The sequence below is a fragment of the Morone saxatilis genome, unplaced genomic scaffold (assembly GCF_004916995.1).
Source record: "Morone saxatilis isolate NCDOM2014 unplaced genomic scaffold, NCSU_SB_2.0 Contig21, whole genome shotgun sequence".
NCBI classification, from domain to species: domain Eukaryota; kingdom Metazoa; phylum Chordata; class Actinopteri; family Moronidae; genus Morone; species Morone saxatilis.
In genome coordinates, this window is record NW_023339774.1 from 16931334 (window position 1) to 16947030 (window position 15697).

General features: G+C 44.2%; 1 protein-coding gene across 1 annotated transcript in view; it reads right to left on the reverse strand.

Moving 5' to 3' along the window:
- cdk5rap2 (CDK5 regulatory subunit associated protein 2) overlaps window positions 1-15697 on the reverse strand; it is a 30490-nt gene that overhangs the window by 6874 nt on the left and 7919 nt on the right. Inside the window, exons 10-37 of the mRNA XM_035667497.1 lie at window positions 12939-13061; window positions 12730-12849; window positions 12490-12582; window positions 12147-12365; window positions 11808-11978; window positions 11586-11696; window positions 11368-11505; window positions 11074-11253; window positions 10719-10913; window positions 10300-10491; window positions 9955-10084; window positions 9718-9857; window positions 9503-9619; window positions 9212-9355; window positions 9000-9112; window positions 8765-8904; window positions 6989-7129; window positions 6790-6899; window positions 6531-6674; window positions 5946-6047; window positions 5650-5837; window positions 5210-5537; window positions 3577-5110; window positions 3278-3379; window positions 2684-2832; window positions 1514-1908; window positions 1138-1370; window positions 741-792 (exon numbers count right to left, since the gene is read on the reverse strand). Of these exons, the coding sequence (XP_035523390.1) occupies window positions 741-792; window positions 1138-1370; window positions 1514-1908; window positions 2684-2832; window positions 3278-3379; window positions 3577-5110; window positions 5210-5537; window positions 5650-5837; window positions 5946-6047; window positions 6531-6674; window positions 6790-6899; window positions 6989-7129; window positions 8765-8904; window positions 9000-9112; window positions 9212-9355; window positions 9503-9619; window positions 9718-9857; window positions 9955-10084; window positions 10300-10491; window positions 10719-10913; window positions 11074-11253; window positions 11368-11505; window positions 11586-11696; window positions 11808-11978; window positions 12147-12365; window positions 12490-12582; window positions 12730-12849; window positions 12939-13061 (5804 nt within the window). The remainder of the gene's footprint in view (window positions 1-740; window positions 793-1137; window positions 1371-1513; window positions 1909-2683; window positions 2833-3277; window positions 3380-3576; window positions 5111-5209; window positions 5538-5649; window positions 5838-5945; window positions 6048-6530; window positions 6675-6789; window positions 6900-6988; window positions 7130-8764; window positions 8905-8999; window positions 9113-9211; window positions 9356-9502; window positions 9620-9717; window positions 9858-9954; window positions 10085-10299; window positions 10492-10718; window positions 10914-11073; window positions 11254-11367; window positions 11506-11585; window positions 11697-11807; window positions 11979-12146; window positions 12366-12489; window positions 12583-12729; window positions 12850-12938; window positions 13062-15697) is intronic.

Sequence of the window (15697 nt, forward strand, 5' to 3'; positions counted from 1 at the left end):
CCGCCCAGGGTCATAAGGCAATTGGCTGGGTGGAGGTGGGGGGGGGGGTCTTTAAAAGGGTCATGAGACAAACATCAAAACAGCTCAGCCAACGACACTTAAATCTCAAACAGTAACGTATAATGTGACCTAAAAAAACAAAACCGAAAGACACAAAACTAGTAAAATATTCACAGCATTGACAAAAATGTCTTCCTAGGTGCAGGAGTCAATAAAAAAAGAGAATGATTGCACCAGTGATTGGTAAAAACATGTTAGTAGAGTGGCAACAGCTCATTATTACATATGAACTACTAAAGACCAATACATAGTGGTGGGGTTTTTAAGGGCAGTAGACTGCATAAAGGCTCGTCTCATGAGCAACAACCATGTCATTAAAGGAATAGTTTGGGGAAATATGCGAATTCGCTTTCTTGACAAGGAGACCGATAGCCTGGCTCTGTCCAGTGAAGTGTAAAGAAGACAATTTGCAGTTTAAAAGATTATGTGGACTTTTTTTGTTGTTGTTTCTGTTGGACAGAGCCAGGCCAATTCAGGCTGTTTCCTACAGTGGATGCAGGCTCCAATCTTACATTTACAGAACAGACATGACAGTGACAGTGGTATCAATCTTCTCATCAAACTTTTCGCAAAAAAAAAAAAAAAAAACCCTATTCATTTTTTTATGTTCATTGGTGAAAATATAAACAGAGCACAATTATTCGGTATTTAAGATTACAGTTTGAGAGTTTGAGACGTACCTGCGAGACAATTCCAGAGCCGCCACATCCTCATTATCCAGATGAGACTCTCCTAACAGACAGAGGAAAAGATGCTGTCAAAGACCTGTCTGTAAAAATCAGTCACGAATGACTGCTCTCTGCTTGTGGCTCTTTCTTGGTTACAGCATCAAGACATTGTGGCACATTGGTGCAGTAGCGTTTTAATATGACTATAACACAGCTGCTTTTATAAACTTAGTACCTGCCTTTAACTTTATTAAATATTTATTAACTTTTATTCTTTATTTGCATGTGTTGGCTGGAGTTTTGCGTGATTTGGCATAGTGCTGTGTCATGAATCAAATAATTGACTGTGTTGTGCAGTTTGTGTCTGATTAGCTCCGTTTCTCAAGGCACACTTCACGGCAGCAGCTACCTTTGTCCAGCCGTCCCTCAAGCTTGTCCAGAATGCCCAGGCTCTTGTCCAGCTGCTCTTTGACCACCTCTCCCATATAGTAGTCAACTTTGGGGTCCTGCAGCAGCTCCTTGAAGGCCTTGCTCAGCTCCTCCAGCTGCCGACGCTGCAGGGCTCCCAGCCTGCGGCTCTCCTTGATCTGCTGCCTCAGTTGTGACAGCTCTCTGGCCTGTGACTGCACCAGGGAGTCCAGTCTATGGAGAAGACAGAATGAGGGCAAATGGGGGAGGGGGGGGGAGCAAACAGCATGAGTCAAGATTCGATTATAAAAATGACGGTGCAGCTTTTACTCTAAAAATAGTATAACATTGATAATGCACTGAAAAGGGCTGTTGACCTTGCAGGTGAAGTAGAGCGGCTGCGTGTCTGCTGCAGCTGTTCACTCATGTTTCTGTTCAGTGTCCTCTCTCTTTCCAGTTCCAAACTCAGACGTCTGGTTTTATCCTTCATCGCCTGGCTCTCCCCCTCCTTTTTCTCCCTTAGCTGCCCGCTTCTATCTTGGCTGTGGTCCTCTCTCTGTGTCCCTTCTTGATCCCGGACATTTGAGGGATCAGAGGTGCTGGCAAATAGGTCACTGGAGAGAGAGTTCCTACGCAGAAGACTTTGCATTTGGAGGATGAGTTTGGTCTGGGTTTCCAGCTGGACCTTCAGCTCTCTGACTTGTCCCTGTAGCTGGAGAGGGTCCTCAGAAACGCCGTACTCATCATAGACCTGCAGGCTTTTCAGACTGACCTGAAAACAGACAGGAAAGGGTTAATAACATTCCCATCAGTTTCTACTAATATTTTGGGTTGCACAATTTTTACAAATTGTAATTAAATTCAACAAAACGGACTCAAACTAAAAATAATGCTGCATTTCCCAGCCAAAAAGTCAATATCCTCATCAGCAGATGACTGGAACATTATTGCCGTGGACAACTAGTTTATATTAGTATTAGTATGATAGTATGATAAGGAAAAATATAAAATCAGTTATTTTGTTGCAACATAACCTTGTTTGACTGCTTACCTTGCATACTTTGTATTTTTGAACAGAATTCTTTCACAGAAAGAGAAAAGGATGAGGAATAACCAGTTTGTTTGGCAATCGAAACGGGTAACGTTTGCTGGGGTTGCTGGAATGTAAACTTCCTCAGCTACAGTAAAGAGGAAGACAGAGCTGCTAACATTAGCCTACACTGTCATGTGTCGGTGGCATCCAGGGCAAAGGGGAAATACTACACAGCGAATGTGGCAGGTGTGAAGAACAAACTAATGTAGTTCATTATCTACTAATGTAGGGAGTTAGCCTTACTTACTAACACAGTGTACGTGAGAGTAGACAAACACACACCTTAATACATTTCTTACACTTTTACTATTTTCGGTTTTGGAAGTGCTAAACACCCCCCCCTCCAAACCCTTTAAATAGAAAGTATTGCCCCTACAGCCCCAAGCTTGACAGACGTGTTCTGCCTTCTTACAGCTTGTTCAAGGGAGGGGTTTGGTGAAAGTAAGTCGAATACCTTGGCTGAGCTGAGCGCTGGAGAACTAGGGTACGGGGTGCTGGAGGTTGAGTCCAGGTTTTCAGTAGAGGAGAATGTGGCCTGCTCGTGTTTCAGCAAGGAAGGCAGGCTAGAGGCACTGCAGCTAGGTTTCACACCAACCTCTAGATCTGGAAACACAAGGGACACAGAAACAATCAACAAGGGAACAGGAAAACATTACAAGTTGTGGAAAACAAATGGTGATAGTGAGTGGTGATAATCATTTGAGATACAGGCGGACTGTGAAATAAGACAAGAAATAAAAGTGAATGTTAATGAGTGCTCGAAAGACATTCCCAAACTTCAGAGTGGAAACATGCAAGAATTCGTCAATGTCAAGTATTGACGGCCCATTCAAATTTGGGAATAGTGCAGAGAAATACCAGATTAAAACCAGACAGTGTGAGGTTATGAGACCCAAAGAGAAAAACATTTCTTAAAAAGGTAAGACACAGTGTGTGACAGTTGCCTCTGTTCACTCCTCATGCAGACATATAGAGAGAATCTATCCACATTTGAGATTAGTGTCCACTCAGCAGACAGACATGCAATGTCTGTCTAGAAGCCGTCTACCTGTGCTACTGCTCTCTTCCCTATCGTTCTCACTCTTGCCACTGGTTTCGTAACCCAGGTCCTGCAAATCCACCTGCACGCCTTTGTCATCCTGATCCAGAGCTGGCAGTGGAGGCAATATACGTCGGGTTAGGGAGAAATCATTTGACATGTACAGAATCTTGTCGCTCTCCTTAACGGTGTTCCTGATTAACTTGACACACACACACGCCTTTGAAGAATCACAAAATGTATGGCAAATCTGAATTGTTCATGCACAATTCAAATAGAAGCAAACAGCTCAGCATGCATCGTCTTACCTTTCCGTGCAGTTTCAGGGGAGGATGTGTTGGTAAGAGCAGTGGCCAATTTCTCCTCCAGGCTCTTACATGCTTTCTTCTTCTCCCTCAGTGCCTTGTGGAGAGTCTCCAGTTGGACCTGAACACTCGGTGGTAATCCCTTGGCATCCTGCACTGTCCTGTGGTCCCTGCTCTCCTCTCTACGGCCCCTGTCTTCTTGTAAGGAAGCCTGGAGTTCAGAGATTCTCTGGCAGTGATCACTGAAGACCTTGTAGAGGCAGCAGAGGTTGTTATGGAGCTCTTGGTGAAGTTGCCCCTTTGTCCCAGATGTTGCGGCGGACTGAATGCCACTGGATTTGGCGGTTGACTGTGGGGGTTCTCCCAGTTCCTCCCGCTCCTGCAGGGCCCTCTGTAGTTTGTCTAAATTCATCTGCAGGTCAGGGCTGATCTGTGACGATCTGCCAGAAGCTAAGGAGCTGGTATTTGTACAGTGTGCTGCCAGAGAAGCAACAGCAGACTCTGCTGCACTAAGACAGTTCAGTAGAACTTTGGTCATCTCCTGATTTACACTGACATTATCAGAACTTCCCACTTCCCACTGGTGTTCCTTTGACTCCCTTTCCTTAAGTGACTCTGCACTGTTACTGTTGTAGCCATGTTGAGCAGCAGTGTCGGCAGCTCTCAGTTTTTCTTGCAGCTCAGCATTAAGCCTATTCTGCTCGCTCAGTGCCTCCTGCAAAGAGTCTGCATGTTGTTGCAACTCCTGCATAGAGTCGTCTGTGCTTCCAAAAACCCCTCTTGGTCTACTTGAAGACGCGTTGACCTGCTGCAAGGCCGTCTCTATTTTCAAACATAAATCACTGGTTTCTGGATTTCTTTCTTGGCTGTCAGGGGAAGTGATGGATTTCTCCACCGTGTTAAGAAGCTCTATAAGCTGACTGTTGAGCTCTTCCTTCTCCTGCAGTGCTTTTTGCAGCTCTGTGCATCTGCTGTACAGGGCAGCGTCTGAACCCAAAGAGCCAGGACCTGCGCACGAACTGGTGTGCGATCCAAATCCTCCCTGGCTGTCCAGACTGCAGGCGGTCAGGTAAGCAATAGTGGATTCTGCAGCCTGCAAGGCCTCCACATACTGGCGATTCAGCCTTTCCTTTTCCTGGATCTGAGCATGGAGCTCTTCCCAATCAGCTAGCTGCTCACTTAGCTTGTGGATCAGGGTCTCTTTCTCCTGACACTCTTGGTGGAGAAGCTCCAGTTGAGTGAAAAGAACGGAGACGTCTTGGGTGTGATCCAGTGTTGTTATGGCTTCAGAGGCATTCTCTGAACCAACCGGACTGCCGCTACGATGTGCATATCTCAGTGTGGAAGAAGGGGAAGTGCTGTGCTGGGGTGACATGGGGGAGTCAGAGTCTGTGTGCAGTTGCTGGTCAGAGCCATAGGCATCATCCAAATGATGGTGCTGAAGTGCATTAGTTTTCAGATAGTCAGACTCCCTGCTGCTGCTGCTAGACTCCCCTATCAGCCTCAAAGGAACTGGGAGGCGAGATCTGACACCAGCCTTCAATTGAAACAAATGGAACAGATATTAAAAACACTTGACTTGATGCAGAGAGCAATGTTTTACTTCTTTACACTCTTCCCATAATACAAAACTTACCCCATGCCTTGGGACATGCTGCATTGTACTCTTGCTGTGTGACTGGCCTTTAGTTTGTGGACTTCCAATGTCCCCTGTGGTGCTGACAATTAGCTCAGTGGTGACAGGCGCCTCCTCATCTAACACCTCCTTCGACAGACTGATGACCTTAGAGGGACGATTTGACTCTGCCTGCAGGGTTTCCACACTCTTTCTCAATTCAGCCTGTCCATCACTGCTGTTCCCTGAGGCATCTGTGCTCTCTTTCTCTTTACATTCGGTAGACTTTTGTTCTTTCAGGAGACCCCGCAGCTCTGCATTTTCTGATCTTAGTCTGAGCAGCTCCTCTCTACAATGAGGGACATTTGATTAGTTTACTGTTCAGGCAACTGACTCTTAAGTAAGAATGAGGAATGAGGGATAAGGAGTAGGATTTGTACACTGCTGAGGAAAATACCCACCTAAGGTGCGAGACGGATGTAGCCCCACTATCAGTCAGCAGAGATTTAAGTGCCATTGCATCTGTGTTCCTCTCCCTAGAATTTTTCTCTGCAGTGTCTAAGGTGTCATTGCCAGACTGAGCATGTTCTCTACTCTGGCTAAAGCCGCTGTCAGTACTCATATCAACCAACAGCTTTCCAGACACCCTCTGAAAAGGGATGGTTGAGAAGTTAAGTTGCATGAAAAGGGGAAGTTCGTCTTCAAATATTTTAAAATATATTCCTCAGAAGGTAATAAAGGATGATTTATTTCATACCTGTCCTATTTTGATGTCTGTCTGACTCTCTTTGTCCTGACCACGGTGATGCGTCCTCTTACTGTGAGCCACAGGCTGCATCTCCTGCGTCTTCTCAAGCTGCTAGAGTAATGGGATGGGAGGCGAGTATGACACACATGGCTTGGTAAAAGAAAACTTAATGAGGGAACAGAATCCATAAAACACTGCACAGCAACAGCAGAATGGTATGACGTGTCTAATGTGGTATGGCGAAGAGAGACCATTTCATGGGACACAGAGATAAAAAAGAGGGAGTGATTAGGAGAGATGAAGGAGAAAAAGAGGGTATCTTCTACTACAGACAAGAAACATACTTGTTAGAGAAATAGGACATACAGTAAAGAGACATTAGTAACAGGCTAGACAGAGCATAGGTTAAGATGTAGGTTCAAAGGTTAGAAAGGAGCTAAAAAAGGTGGATGTTAGACAATGACTCAGACATGATTTATCAAGTATTTGCTAAATGTGGACAAGCTGTACAAACATTTGCTGAGAAAAGACAGAAAGGGTTAGAAAATAAACGTTGACACCTCAATTTGAAGTCTATCTTCTGTGGACTCTAACCTGTTTCCAGGGGCTACTGCTGGCCACATCTTTGTGGTCTTTGTCGTAAGCGTCATGGTCTGACTTCTCCAACAGTGACAGCCGGTTCTGCAGCTCGCTGTTTAAAGTCTGCAGTCTGCTGACACAATCCTGCAACTCCAGCACCTGAGGCCCAGAAGGACTCATTTTTATCCATCTGCACGATTGTCTTCCCAACTATTTAAAGTCTACTGTTCTATTCATTACACAGACAAGACTTATATTCAAACATAGTGTTCACCTTCTGCCTGAGCTCCTGTGCAGATAGTAGAGACAAGCTGTCATCTTGCCCCTCTCCCACACAGATACTCATGTAGGAAGTCTGATCTCCGATGAAACTCAAAGTGTCAGCTGAAAAACATTAGAGTCCCCTGTAACGAAAAGATGCCCTTCTAGAGAAAATCAGGAATAAGACATGAAGTGCATTTTTGCACTCTTACCACCATCATTGGCTCCACCAACCCCTCCTCCACGGTTCTGTATGGCTCCTAAGCGAGCCTGCAGAGAGGCATTCCAGCGTTGTGCATCTTCCAGCTGATGTCTCATGCTCTCCAGTTCTTTAGGATCAATCAGGTCCATACCTGGACAGACATACAGTGGTTAAGACTTTGTCTGACTTTATGTTAAAGAGGTTAGAAAGTAAAAACTACTGTACATCTATCCCTTTATGTATGTAAACTAAATCTTATTTATATTCTTTCTTGAGAAAAATATATTTTTTAGAATGCATTTGATGTATCTTGGTATGCTTTTTAAATACATATGAACAAGCAATATATAGACTAAATAAAAAAAACAAAAATTTAATTTAATAAATATGAACACACTATAATGTATTTGTAAGCAGATATATGGGTTGATGTAGCTGTTGACAATTTTAACTCCTCCTGTGGGCACCCGTAAGTGGAGGATGGCGAATAAACAGATAATGAATGACAATATAGTAACCCAAGTTATAATTGTGAATGGTCTTCTTTGGAGAAGTTTACTTAGTGAATAAATACTGTGCATTTACTGGTGGTTTGCTGGGGGGGGGGGTCTTAAAGTAAAGTATCACATATATAAATAATCTACATGTATCATGCACACATAGTACTATTGTATTTTAGAATAATTACATAAGCAAAAACAAGAAATATGGAAATTGAATCAGTGGTGATTACTGGAGCTACATCTCTCAGGATTCAGTGTGAATGTGAGCTATAGGCTTGTTACTTACAGCTGACCTATTTATACACCTGGCTCTCTTTAGACAGGGACAGGGGATGAGCATGCACACATAGGCGAGCACACACATGCATGTGGACAGACACTGAAGTAATTTGGCTTAGATGACTACCTAAGCGTATAGTGACACTTTTAATCAGTCTCAAGGCTGTGTCCTGATGTCGCACTACATCTGAAGCATTAAGTGTGCTAAATTACATTAACTATGTGATGCTGTAAGATAATAAACTCACAAATTTAATTTTCGATTTTGATTTTCAGGGAAGTTACTCTACAGTAGGAGACCGTGTGATTTTACAGCAGTGTAACCACCTTTAATATCTTTCTTCAAGTTGTTATATAATGTCATGCTTATGTAATGAAATCTAACTCATGTGGCAGATGGTTAGATGGGTTGGATTAATAACCAGAGGGGATAGAGAGGTGATGCAATCAGCAAACAACCAAATGTTTTAATGGGGCAGTCAAAAACAAGCAGACAGCATGTTAAGAGTGAGAGACAGGAAGACCGGCCAACAGCAGCCTTTATTCGTTTTGTTACAAAGGACAGACAGAGAGTGGAATAGTGTGAAGCTGTTACATTTAAAGAGTGACAGACAGGTAGCAACCCTGCTATGGACAAAACATGCAGATGAAGAGGTGATGATGTAAAGAACAGTAAACATAAAGTGCACAGAGATGAGGAATGGAGGGACCAGGTGTGCATGCTGAATCATGTGACAGACAAAAAGAGGATGTGAGCTTGTCAGCGGGAGATATTAGTGGAGTAAACAGACAGGACAGAGACGACAGGTGTGTTTGTGTATGTGTGTGTTGTCCCTAAGAGCTACGGATATACGTCTCCCTGAGCTATACTTCCCTAACTTGAATAACAACCTTAGTGACAAATACGCTCTTTCCCTTTCTTTTTACTTTCATGTTTTGTCATTGGTTCTTTTCTTGTATTGAGTCCCCATCGTCATTTACCACCCAGTGTGTTTGCACTGCACCTTCTCTGAGTTTGGCTCTGTGTATCTCTCTCTCCAAGTCATCCCTTAGCTCCTCATTAGTTTTGATGCTATCCTCCAGCTGCTGCCTGAGGAGCTGCACTGCTGCCAGCTCCAGTTGCAGAGCATGGAGACGCTGGGCACTGCAAAAACACACATGCATATAACACAGATCAGATTTATCAAATACATTAACCTAATCGCAAAGATTTCTTGTTACTGTGACCATTATCCCTACCTGTCCTGCTCCTTTACAGTCCTGACCAGGCTGGAGTAGAGCTGTTGTTCGGCTCTAAGGGCTTTGTTCAGAGCATCGTGCTCCTGTTGCAAGGCTATAAGGTTGGGCAAAGCCTTAAGGAAGACAGAAAATTAAAGGGAACTGGTTTTAATATTAAAGCATTAAGAGTAAAATATGTTGTTTTCTGGTATCATTGAAGTGAAAAGGTTTACTTCTTGCTGACTGTTTCCACCAATCATGGTCCTCTCTCTCTGAGGGAGCCCAGGTAGTGATCTCTCCATGCCATGGCCAATGACCTGATCCTGGGTATGATCAGCCCGACTGTCCCCTCTCTGTCCGAGGCGCTGGTGGAGAACCTGCTCAGAGACACAAAGAAAACATGAGAAACTCTAGAGGAGTAGCCTCTGAGTGCAAATGCAGCCAGGTGAAAAGCTCCTTATCTAAAGTTGCTGAGTATTTCATTGAGTGAGAGAGTCTGACTCTGGGAATGGGGAAATACTTACATTGATAATCTCATCCTTGGTCTTCAGAGTGGCAGTCAGGGACTCAATATTAGCAGCCTGACCTTCATTGCGACCCTCCAGCTCAGATAGCAATGACTGTAGCTCTGCCAAAGATATCTGGATAAAAAGAAAATAAAGCAGGGGATTATACAAAAGAACACTTGTTGGCAACAGTCCTGATTATGGACATATTAAAACACTTATAACCAACTGACCTTCAGTTCATTCTCCCTCTTAAGTGCTTTGTTCAGTGCTTCAGTTTTTTGTGCTAGCTCCTTCTTAAGGACGACCACCGTTTTCTTGGAGAGAGGAATGTACTCCACATTATCCTCGCCGTTTCTCCTGGACAGCTCAGCTTCAGCACAGACAAAATAGAATCAAATGTAGGACCGACATGTACTCTTGACTTATAAATATCCAGTGAGAGGGTTTAAAGGTCTAAAAGGCCTCACCTTCCCTCTCGTCCAACTTCTCCTGCATTATCTGGATGGTTTGTCTGAGCTCCAGCATATGTTCTGGCTCCTCCCTCTGCCTCATCTCTGCCAGGAACTGGTCTCTTTCCTGACCGCGCTGCAGAAGCTTCTGCAAAGTTACAAACACATAACAACACAGCCATGTTTAAATGATCCAGAAATCAAAGACGATGCAATTGGACAAATCATTTGAAGGATAAATGGAGGAGATGAGCATTATTAGTGTTTTTCTCTTTGAGATCGTTGATTCCCTCTCCTTGTTAGGCTTCTAAGTCAAGCTCATTTTGCAGCTGAGTAACTGCGTTGTATCCCAGAGGAACTTACATTGATGATGCTGTCTTTCTCAGTGAGCAGGGCTCGGAGCTCTGCAGTCTCTAAATAACCCTCCTGGGCTGTTGTGGAGCTTTGCTTCTCAGCAGAGGCAAGCTGTTGCTGCCTATCAGAAAGCTGCCTCCTCAGTTCCTGAATCTCCTGAGTGCGCTCAGACAGCATGCGGTTGTAGTGCTCTGCAGACTCCTGGGAAAAGATGAAAGTAATGAGAGGTGGTGTTAAATGTAAATACAATGCACACTGTCTTTTCTTTGTTAAAAAATAAATACCCTGCATACATGCTGTAATTCATGTTACTCTTAATTAGTTCTGTCATTTGTCTGTTGTGTGCTATATTCTATCACTATTTGTTGCTAGTAGGGACAAGTTTTCCTAAGAAACCATTGGAAATGTTTTCAGAATAAAATGTTGACCTTGAGGAGCTGGTCCTTGCTGCTGATGGTAGCCAACAGTCCTTCCACAGCACTCTCATTGTCAGCGACCAGTCTTTCCCTGTCCTTAACAGCCTCAGCCAACGCAACCTCTGTGACCTTTAACCTCTGGCCCATCTGTTCAGCGAGGTCACGGGTATGAGTCTGCGACTGGCTCAGCAATGATTCGGCCATTTCCTACAATAAAGAATGACAGTTAGCGAATCAATAACTGCCCCTCAGAAACATCCAAGGATGAGTTTGTAAATGTTCTGGGCCAGAATGATGAAAAAGCACAATGAACATTGCTGAACATACAGAAAAGCGGGTGCTGAGGGGACTCTCTTTGTTAACTTACCTCCATATCCTTTCTCTTGCCCTCCAGGGAGAGCTGAAGCTGGCTGATGATGGAGTCCTTCTCCCTCAATGATCTGTTTAAGTTATCTTCTACATCTTGCTTGGCTCTCTGCAGGTTCTTAAGTGTGTTTGCAAGATGTTGCAGCTCCACATCCTTCTCCTTGATCAGACTGTCAAAACTCTGGAAGGAGAGGAATGAGCAGATAGATGCAGTCCAAAATTCAACAATTCCATTACCAACTAACAGAAAAGTTCTCTTTTTAAAAAAAAATAAAACATGGTCATAGCTGCTTACATTAATGGTTTCCTCATTGTGAGAGAGCAGGTTATTGAGCCTATCAAGGTCTCTTTCCCTCTCCCTTAGGGACAGCTGCAGCTGGTGTATCTCATTGTCTTTCTCTTCAATGGCAGCAAACTTCTCATCCAGCGCTTGCTGTGAGAGAGCAAACAGAGGACCGTCAGAATCAAATTATAGTCACTGTGGTGAGAAGATTACACAGAAGGAATGTGCACCTCCAGAGCCTTCTCCTTTTCTTTCAGCCTTTGCCGCAGCTTGGAAAGCACATTATCGTTTCCTCCTGGGCTTTTGCTTTGCTCAAAGTCTCTCACCATATTTATGTACTCCTGATGAACACAGAGAAAAACAATGTAGGAGTCAACTATCTGAATAAATCCAATGGCAAGGTTGCCTCTTTTTGTCTAGAATCTGTCTGTATATGTTCAATGTTGTGTCACCTGTAGCTGCTGCTCTTTATCAGACAGAGTGGATGTGAGCCGCTGGATGGTGACCTCATGGGCCTGCAGTTTTCTTTTGGTTTGATCCAGCAGCTCCTGATACTGCTGCTCCAGAGCACTCTCCCTGTCCCCGATCTCACCACTCAGCTTTTTGAGCTGATTGTTCAAATCCTGGGGTGGGGGGAATGATAATGTGGTCACACAATAGACAATAACTGAATGGTGACAGAAAACATAAAAGAGGATTTAAACTGTCAGATGGCTTTGGTTTGGAGACAATAAAAATAAATTGTATTTGAAAATATTTACTAGACAACCAATGTCCTCCAGCTGTCTTACATTCAGGGCTTTGTCTCCTTTCTTTTTCTGCTGTTGCATGTCTTCCAGTTCCACATCTAGCTGGTCTTTTGTCTGCTGCAAGTCAGCCAGCTCTTGCTCCTTTCTGTCCAGAGCGCGCTGTAGCTTTTGGGCTTCGAGCACCTTGGCATGGTGTTCCCCCTGGAGTTGAGCCAGCTCGGTCTGCTTTTCCATTAATAGATTTTGGTGCTCCTCTACTCCCTGTGGGATATATGCAAACATGTTTATATTTACTGCAGTGAGTATTTGTCAATGACAGAGTTACAAAATACTCACTTGACTGTTTCTTCAAAGTTTGGACTGTATAAAAAGGTGTAGGACTTGCCTGGTATTTCTGCAGCTGGGCTTTGTGTGCTGCCTCTCTAGCCTTGGCCAAAGCATCATCCCTGTCCTCAATCTCATGACACAGTTCTGCAATCTGTGTGATACACAGAGAGAAAGACAGACAGGTTGGTGTTAGACGATTGCATAATACAGAATAGTGAGAGCATACACTATTTTCACAGTTCAACTTTCATGATCCCTAAAATAAATAAAAACATTTTAATTACTGTATAAACCTTACCTCTTTTTCCTTTTCTCTGAGGACCTGAGTAAGCCCCTGGATTGTTTTGTCTCGCTTCACAGCGTTTTTCTTCTCTGTGTTGAGTTCATTGTCCTTCTCCTCCAATTTCCCTAACAGGTTCTGTTTACACAAAGTAGTTATCTTATTAAAAGAAACCTCTCAGTCTAATTCAAAAATATTTAATAGAGCAAAATGTCATCTCCATGTACCTTGTTTTCATTCTGGGTGTCCTCCAGTGTTCTAGTAAGGTTCTCATTGGTGCTTTTTGTTTGGGTGAGCTCCTCAGTCAGCAGCTTGTTGTAGGACTCCAGTCGGCCTACCTCATCCTGCTTCTAAGCAAATCCAGAGAACACACAAAACAGGAAAGGAAAAAAAAAAGTATTAATACCAGCAATATTAAGCGGCAAAGCTGTTGTCTGTCACAGCTCATTACCGTTGCTACAGCGTTTTGCCCAGCTGGCATTACTGAAAACAACTACCTTCACTCTGACAGGAGTGTATTCATCATCAAATTCCTCAGTAAGGTCATGCAGAGACTTCCATTCTGCTTCTCTGTGTCTGCGCCTCACTCGGGGGTTGTGAGGGCCAGTATTTAACCTCTTTAGGACAGGGATGTGGCTCCCTGCAGGGGCAGAGACTTGCTGCTTGGAGATGCAGCGCAGGAGCTGGACCAGGTCAGAGATCACAGAAGGCTGACTTGAGGAGCTGTGAAGCAGCGCTCTGGCCTGGTCCTTCCCTCCTGGATCATCAATGGAACCATGTCTGGCAGCGAACACCTTGGGCTCTCGGAGCTTAAGTTTGGGTGGAGGGTCTGGAGGGGCGTCTGAGGAAAAGTCTCTGTTGAGGGACTGCAGGGAGGTGGAGCGACCTTTGACTCCAGGTCTAGGTAGCGTGCCCTTACGCTGGACAAGGTCAAGATACATGCTCTGTGAACATTGGCGTGTGCCTCGCAGACTTAAGCTCTTCATAGAACCATCGAGCCCTACTGCTGATCCCACCCTGCTGCTCCTGAGGCCTGAACGCCCTGGGAATCCTCCTTTACTAGCAATTTGATCCAGACTCACACACCTTTTCATGCGATTCTCCACAAGACCACTTCCACTCTCCCTGAACTGCTGTCCTTCAGAGACCAGCTGACACACAGCCTCATCATCAGGACTGCCCACCCCGGAGGACCTGAGAGGAGTCTTCCAGCTCGTGCTTTCCCCATCACTCTTGTCCAGGCTTGGGTTGTTTTTCTTGTAGATGTGGACGATGCACTGGATCAGGTGGTCTCTCTCTGCATGCAGCTTCTGAATCTGACTGCTGTGTTCATCCTGTAGCTGGCTGATGTCAACATCACACTGTACCACCTTCTCCAACTGGAACACACATTTCCCACAGAGGAACTCTCCACGACCATCGCGAGTCACCTCCCAGCCCAGCACATGGGACAAGATGACTTGTAACTTCCTCTGTGCTGCTGGGCTGAAGATCCAGCGACACTGGCTTCCCACCGCACGGACACCACATATGCGACACGGGTCCCTCATTGCACCATAGATCTTTAGATTCCAGACTCACCCACTTAAAACAAGTCCAAAAAGCCTCTCAATGACACACAAACTGTGCAGTGGCCTACAGTCATCAGCCTGCCAACAGTGGAATAGACATCTATCATTTTCTCTCACTGCATCAGCAAGAGGAGCACAGAAGAGAATGACTGAATGCAGGGCACTATAAGCCCTAAGCCTTTGATAATCCCTGCTCCCGCCTCTATTCCACTCTCCCCCACACATTTAATCAAATCCAATCGTCTAGGACTGCTGCAGTGATCTGTGTTATGGTTTGTGCCAGGCCATCTCTTGAAAACCTCCTCCCAAATGCCCTGATACGGACATGAGGTACGAAGGCCGGCCACAGGTACGGGTACGTCTTCACAAGACTGGTGAAGATGCAGCAGCCAATCACTCCTATAGAGTGCATCCTGCCTGGCAGGACAACTAAAAATCCGCTTTAAGATTAGAGGAAGTTTTTTCTGGCAGTCACTGCTGTCACACATTCCATTACACCTCCTGAAGAAGCCACTCGATGTCCTGTCATTCCCCAATAGAAACCCTGGTAGAAACTCTAATCTTTCCATTTTGCATTTTGCTTTTGCAACACTTTTGTTTATCCGTATCTGACAAACAGAGACAGGTTACACTTTTCCCGTTTTGATAAAGAAGGATGGACATAAATAACCCTCAGAGGAACTGTCTCCAGACAGCATGGTAATCCATTCTTAACTTTGTGACCTCCGACGTGAGTCCAGACGTCAAGGCCTAATGAGGAAACTATGGACACTGCCCAACTAACAGCTTTCTCCTAGGAACATCAACAATACAGTACTTTCACCAAGAGGCTGCATAATGTTTTGATGACCATGTTCAAACTGCATGTCATTATCTCTACACTTCTAAAGCTTTCTAAAGTGAGGAACTTTACACCATCTTATATATTCAACTGCCATCTATCAAACATTAAAGTACCACATATCAACAAATCAACAGGGTTCAGGTTTAATATTAAGCATATGGGTCCCACAGAATGTAAAACCATTTACAGTAGCTGATATAGAGAATATAGATAGAAGAATTTTAGTCCTCCAATACAGGTTTATTTTCATTTAAAGGATTATGGGAAATTGAAAGATTACTCCATAGGGTTAAGCTTCTGATTGTAAAACAAACATTAAGACAACCCATTAAAGCCCCAAGATTACCACAACAAAGAGCAGCCAGCCACTTTGCTGAAGCAACAACAAAGATGAAACAGCACCAGGAGGCACACAGAGGAAAAAAGCAAGGTCATAAAACATGCCAAAGTATATTTCCTGTGTTTCAGAACAACACAGATAATCCTCAGAAGTTTACAGCAACTGCTTTGTGCGCACAGCAAGAGCATAGCTGAATGATTATTATTTTTTATTATTATTTCTTTTATTTGA